Source organism: Ziziphus jujuba, chromosome 3 (genome assembly GCF_031755915.1).
Source record: "Ziziphus jujuba cultivar Dongzao chromosome 3, ASM3175591v1".
In the NCBI taxonomy this organism is placed as follows: Eukaryota; Viridiplantae; Streptophyta; class Magnoliopsida; order Rosales; family Rhamnaceae; genus Ziziphus; species Ziziphus jujuba.
Window position 1 is genome coordinate 30,385,369 of NC_083381.1, and position 6,766 is coordinate 30,392,134.

The following is a 6,766-nucleotide window of genomic DNA, read 5'->3' on the forward strand; positions in this document are numbered from 1 at the left end:
CAGATTCTTGCTGTAGTTGAAGCTGATATTTATTTTTTGGAATCCGAATATTTCGTTAATGAAAGCTCTTTTTCTCATTCAAACTATAACAGCTTTTAAAACAATTTGCATCTTGATGGGACTGGTGTTGATAAAATTTCCTTCTATATTGTTAAGTTTATATTTATATAATCATTTAGGATATAAGCTTGAAGGTATCAGTGTAGTTTTTTATATTAAACCCAAAGTTATTATGTATATGTTTGTGTGTTTGTGGGATATCTTTCTTTCATTCCACATTGTTAAGTGTTTATTCAAATTAAGTGTATATGTTTAAGTGCATTAATGTAATTTTATGTTTTAATCCTAGAGTCATATATATGTATATATATATATATATATATATGTGTGTGTGTGTGTGTGTGTGTGTGTGTTGAGTCTCTTATGAGGTGTTGCCTCACCTTTGCTCGATTCTATACAGTAAATAATTCCATGAATGAGCCTCCTATGACCTATTGCCTCTTTTTCTTTTTTCTTTTTTTTTTTTTTTTTTTTTTTTTTTTTTTTTCTATGTGACTTTTCAAATTTCAAATGTGTGAACAATCATCAATTTTGATTTTTTTTTTTTTTTTTTGGCAATGTTTTTGTTTCGATGCAAGTTTTGTCAATGAAATGCGGCTTGCAAGTAAATAGATTGATCAGTTGTACTTTTTCAGGTGTATGCTTCAGAAGTTTGTCGTAAAGAATATCAATATATGGGAATGTCAATGGTAAGAAACTCTTTTCATTGTGCTTTATAAATTCTTCCAGCAGGATGATATTTAATGAGATGTAATTGTTGTAGGTTAACACTTCATGGGGAATTGGATTAGTCATTGGTCCATCTCTTGGAGGTTTTCTTGCACAGGTACTTTTCTCTTTTATTTTTGTACTTATTATTATTATTTTTTTTAATAGCTAGTACAGAAGTAACACATGACTGTTGCTTTATGGATAAGCTGATATCATAGCCTGCAGAGAAGTTTCCAACCTCATTTTCAAAAGAATCTCTTTTCGGGAGGTAACCATGTTGTTGTTGTTGTTGTTGTTGTTTTTTGGTTTTTTTTTTTTTTATTTTTAATTTTAAATCCATAATTATTGTTTTTTGGCTTCTTTAAGCATTTTTCATCCCATTTATGCTTAATTCTTATGATCAAGTGAAATGGCAGGTTTCCTTACTTGTTACCTTGTCTTTTGGTATCAATCTTGGCATTGGCTGCAACTGCTGTTTGCTTTTGGGTCCCGGTATATTATTTTATCAACTTTTAATTCCTTTAATAATTTTGTCTGCATATATTATTTGATTATGTTACCCTAAGTTGTATGATATGCATTCCAAATTACAACATTACTTGGTTGTCTGAAAAACACCAATTAGATAACATAATATGACAATATTACTGGGAGTGCAAAACTTGAGAGGACAGAGCAACATGAAAACTGGAACAGTTCAGAAGGTGACTTCCAACACAATAAAGACCATTCAAACCTTCAATCAATTGTCTATTTTGTATAAAATCCTAAAAAGCACTATAACAGCGAAAAGAGTGTGACAAAACAATGTAGTTGTTTTCTTAATTAACTAATATAAACAAGCGTTGTCCTGCTTTTTATCATCTTCATTCTCACCCTTTTCTTGCCTTTCTTTGATAGCCCTACATATGTTGCCCCATTGTTGGATTAAGGATTTTATATGCTATCCTGACACCTTCATGTTGTAATATTAAAGCTTCCAATCATAAAACTTGGAGGCTCATGGCTTTGAGATGGTTTCAGGAAACACTTCACTTTCATACTAGAAGTGATGAAGAGAGTGAGGATTCATGTAATGCACCGGTGGCCAGCACTTATGCAGTTGATATGAGAGGAAGTTTGCAAACATATGAGGAAAAAAGTCGAGATTCCCAACAAAGGCTTCTTAAAAATTGGCCCTTAATGTCATCTATTATTACATATTGTGTTCTCCACCTTCATGACATGGCCTATACTGAGGTAATACAATTTTCTTTATTTTAACTTCCATAAGTTTTAATATGTTATATGCTTCTTTGTTTTTGCCTTCTTCTGAACCTCATGCTTTTCAGATTTTTTCATTATGGGCTATTAGTCCTAGGAGGCATGGAGGATTGAGCTACTCAGGTGCAGAGGTTGGTGAAGTTCTTGCAATTTCAGGTAAATTGTTATAGTGAATGGCAATCGGGTTAGGGTCGGGTTTTTGGAAGACCCAAACCGATTGGGGTGGGTATGGGAAACTATAAACAGGTTTTCGGGTTGGGTTGGGTTTATGATTTTGTATCTATTTCGGGGTTGGGCTGGGTCAGGTTCGGGTTTTTGGGCAAAATGTAATAAATTTTTAATTTTTCTCAACAAAATCTATTGGGTCGGGTCGGGCCGAAGAACCCAATGGTTTGGTTCGGGCAAAACCTTGTTAACAATAAAACTTCGGATATCATAGGGGTGGTTTGTTATCTGGTTGGCTGGCGGCAAACCCGACCTGATTGCCATTCCTAATAGATCCATCATGCGAGTCCTTTTCGTTTTGTTCTTTTCCTATTTTTTGCTATGCATTTGGGTTTGTCAGGTAAACACCTTTTTTGTTGTCTTCTGGTTAGTTATCAAAATTACCCTATTAAAACATAAGTTTTTAAGCATAATTATGATAATATTACTCAAGTTACCTTTCTTACTTTGTATATTTTTTTCATAAATTACGAGGATTTGGTCTGCTCGTCTTTCAGCTACTTTTATATCCCATGGTGGAGAGGACTTTTGGACCAGTAATTGTATCTCGAATTGGAGCCGATTGTGGATTCCTCCATCTGACACATTTTTCGTTGCATATTGTTATATATGCATATATATATATTTTTTGTTGGTAAATTGTATATTGTTATATGCTTTTGCATTTAAATTGATGATTACTTGGTTTCATGCAAAGGTCTTGACCATCCCATTGCTGTCAAGTTACCCTTTCATAGCTATGCTATCTGGCCTCACCCTCGCACTATTGATTAACTGTGCATCTCTCCTGAAGAACTTGCTCTCTGTAAGTGCATGCCCAAACTGTGAAGTTCTTCTTTCTTCATCTGTAATGGGAATGGTTATCGTAGACTTTTAGCTCTGTTACAGTTTAAACAGATTGTCAAGGAATCAGATCAAATAAATTAACGCATGCTTCCACTATTAAGTGCATCAGCACACATACTTTAGATGCATGTATCGATGTATTCCTTAAGTATCAAGCTTGTATGAGGTGAGCCACAAATGCATTTTGTACTCTAATAAACTTATATTTAATTGATTCTACATTAACAGGCAACTATCACTACAGGGTTGATTTTCCTAGAAAACAGGGCTGTGGTAATTTTTCTGTAACCTTTGCTGCATAATCAGATTTTTCTGTTCTTTATAACATTTTGAAGTTAGTAACTGTCTTCAAATGCTCGTCTAAAATCAATTGAAGACCCAAGAGAAAAGAGGAGCTGCAAATGGCATATCGATGACTTCCATGTCTTTATTCAAAGCAGTTGGTCCAGCTGCTGGAGGTTCAGTTTACGTACGTCATTACTTGAATGAATTTTTTTTTTTTTTTTCCCCTTTTTCTTTTGACTCGTAAGCTATTTAGTGAACCATTGTTTTAGCTACTGTTGCTGTTGTTGCCGCATCTAAAGTTTGGTTGTAGATTGATAAATCCCGTTGTCGTGTCTTGCAAGTAATCCATTCCCACTTCAATAGAATTATCGAAAATTCAATTATACGATTGCATTGTTTGTGTAGGAGAGAAACATAACTCAACCTATACTCGTTCTACAGTTTCTTGTTCTTCTCTCTTGTCTTCTTTCCTAACTTTAAACCAAACAGCAACGAGTGCGCCAAACAGCAACTAGAGCGCATTCATTTGTATCTCAGATTCTCAATCATGCAGTATCCTTTATAACTCTAGTTTGATGATATTCTTAAAGCTAAGATTTGTTTATCATTTTGGTATTTGCAGATTTTCTTGGGCACAAAAGCGTCAAAATGAATCTTTTCTTCTTGGTACTCAACTGAAATGCCATTCTCCACATATGAACCTGTTAACATGTTTATCATATTAGCATTTTATAATTTTGTGATGATAGTATGCTAGTACTCAATTTAAATAATCTATAATATGAACTAAACCAGACAAAAGAAACACCCTTCAAGCAGCATTTTCTTTCCTGTACCAAACAAACTTACCACAATTCCAAACAAATAAAACATTAGTCCTTGTTTGGCCAAGTAACTCAAAACTGTTGTTTCTGTTTCCAAAAACAGCTTTTTTAAAAAGTTAACACTAAAAAGATAATAATAATAATAAAAATAACGCTACATGATAATTAGAAGGCTAATCTTTGATAACAAACAGGCGCAAATCAAAATATTAAATCCAAATAGTTACTTATTCTAGAAGAACTCTTACTGGCAGGCCGTGGTTGTGGTTGTGGCAAAGACTGTTAAAAAAACCCATAGAAATTCAAGTGAAAGCAAAGCAGAACAAGTAGAAACCAACACAAACGAATGTGTCTGTTTCTGAAAAGAGAACCCAGCTTCAGCTTTGTTTGGAAAGATGGGACCATTTTTAAGAGTTTAGCTACTAATTTTGGATAAATGCCCTAATAATGCATACTCTAATTTGGACAAAGAAGTGGTTTACCTTTCTCGGGGAAACAAAGGAAAATGATTGTTCTCTTTCTTAGAGAAATTGTCTAGTATTTGATAATCTTCCAGTTATTTAGAAGGTATAAATTACTAACAAGTCCCAAGAAACACCAAAAAGCTTGTGAAGTTGTGTTAGATGTTACCAACTTAGATCAAGTAATGTTTCATCTCATCTTATATGATTTACTTGGTATGTACATTTACATTGATACCCTCGTACTTAGTCCCTTGTAAATTAGACAGTGTTACTCTTTTCATAAAAATAAATAAATAAATAAATAAAAAGAAGAAGACAGTCTTACTAAAATCAGAATCTTGAATGAGCATATTTTGTTGGTTGGATTGTAGGTGATCATATGGTTTTCTTCATCCTCAATGTTATTGAGGCTCTTGGACTACTGATGACCTTCAAACCTTTTCTAGCTCTACCTGATGACAACGTTCAGTAGCTCAGTTGTAGAAGCTTCAGAGATTCTCTTTTACTTTTGAACACATACAACAAATGTAAGGATTTTTTGCACTAAGCTTAGAGATGCTGATTTGGGTCAGGTCCTACATGATAAGCTTCTACTGATTTGGTGCACTTTATTGCAGGTGTTGGGATTTATGCTCTGAAGGCGTTGTAAAAATTGACATTTTGTTGGATTTATTTATACAAAGGGAAAAATTTCATAGGTCCTCAAATTTGACAAAATATTATCCATCCCCTTAAAGTTTTCAAATTCATCATCTATCACCTAAACTGTTAACTCCCTCCGTTTAATTTGACGGTAGAGGATCAATTTGTTAAATTTATATATATTTGACATAAAAAAAATTGTACTTTTTGGTTGCATTCATTTTTTAAATTGCTTTGCATTTTTTACTGAATATTTTATATATGATGCTTCATTTTGTGTTCATAATTAATAATATAAATATAAATATCAAAATTGTCAAAGTTTGTTGAGTTTATAAAGCCCTATATAAGCAGTGGGACCTTTCACAGAGACCAAGGCCAGAACCTCCACCAGCCGACGTGTATACTCGATTGACTCTTTCATACAGCATGCAGAGTGGTTGCTTCAGCTCCAGCTTCTAAAGCCAACCAATAAATTGGGGGTGGGTGATGAATTTGAAAACCTTGGGGGGTAAGTGAAGTTTTATCAAATCTCTGGGGTCCATGAAATTTTTTTTTTTATAAAAATATTGTTCGTGCATTTTATAAATTATGGTAGCAATTCATGAGTTCCATTTCTAAATGGTGTGTAATTTTATGCGGTATAGGTATCTTATTCAGCGAATTTGTTTATGTCGACTGGGACCTTAAAAAAAAATAAAAAAAAATAAAATTAAAATTCAACCGAACTTTAAGAGAAACCAATCAATTGCTAGAGTGAGACTTGTTACGTGTTATATCGATATATTATAAGGAAACTATATTCCCAAGTTCTATTATGTCAAAATCCTGCACATAGATGTGTGTGTGTGTGTGTGTGTGTGTTTGTCTATATATATATATATATATATGATTTATCTCGTGGGCAAAAATCTTGGTCAAATATTATTTTTTCGGGTTGTCGTGTCTTTAAAAGAATAATTTATATATATATATATATATATATCTATATTGATATGTGTATCCTTTAGGGATATGTACTATCGCGAGCAAAATTTTTTTCAAAATGTCTGAATGAGACAATTACTTTATATATATATATATATATATATTATCATGGAGGAAATTATCATGGAGGAATTAAAACCGAAAAATCAACCAAACTTTGGTACTAGCAATTTGTAAAGGGTGCCATATTAATTCGAAGGAGCTATTGGTAAAAACAGGATATTTATTATGAATTTGGTGAATTAAATCTGAATTTTTTTATTTTATTTTATTTTATTTTATTTTTGGGTTTAGGTATACAAAAATATGATGCTTATAACGAATCCAGCGGATGAAATCTTGATTGAAAGATTGTATTTCAGGTTTCGAACGTATACTGAATTCATCTTCTTCTCAATTTTCCTTTTAGACTAAAATAAATAAATTATATTGGAGTATAAAACAAAAATAAGATTGTTT

At 32.6% G+C, this 6,766-nt stretch overlaps 1 protein-coding gene across 1 annotated transcript; it reads left to right on the forward strand.

The window, feature by feature from the left end:
- Positions 1-532: 532 nt before the first annotated feature.
- Positions 533-6,041, forward strand: LOC107423480 (protein ZINC INDUCED FACILITATOR-LIKE 1). Its single transcript, XM_060815562.1, has 10 exons — positions 533-749; positions 824-886; positions 990-1,039; positions 1,188-1,263; positions 1,795-2,010; positions 2,103-2,190; positions 2,734-3,574; positions 4,013-4,056; positions 5,050-5,205; positions 5,296-6,041. Exons 1-7 carry the CDS (start codon positions 735-737, stop codon positions 2,895-2,897), a joined length of 672 nt encoding a protein of 223 aa, XP_060671545.1. The 5' UTR covers positions 533-734; the 3' UTR covers positions 2,898-3,574; positions 4,013-4,056; positions 5,050-5,205; positions 5,296-6,041.
- Positions 6,042-6,766: the final 725 nt, after the last annotated feature.

What these genes read in the sequence shown, in the direction of transcription:
- LOC107423480 (XM_060815562.1), top strand. An exon ending in ATGACATGGCCTATACTGAG is followed by an intron (nt 2,011 to 2,102) that starts GTAATACAATTT and finishes CATGCTTTTCAG; the next exon opens with ATTTTTTCATTATGGGCTAT. An exon ending in TGAAGTTCTTGCAATTTCAG is followed by an intron (nt 2,191 to 2,733) that starts GTAAATTGTTAT and finishes ATAAATTACGAG; the next exon opens with GATTTGGTCTGCTCGTCTTT.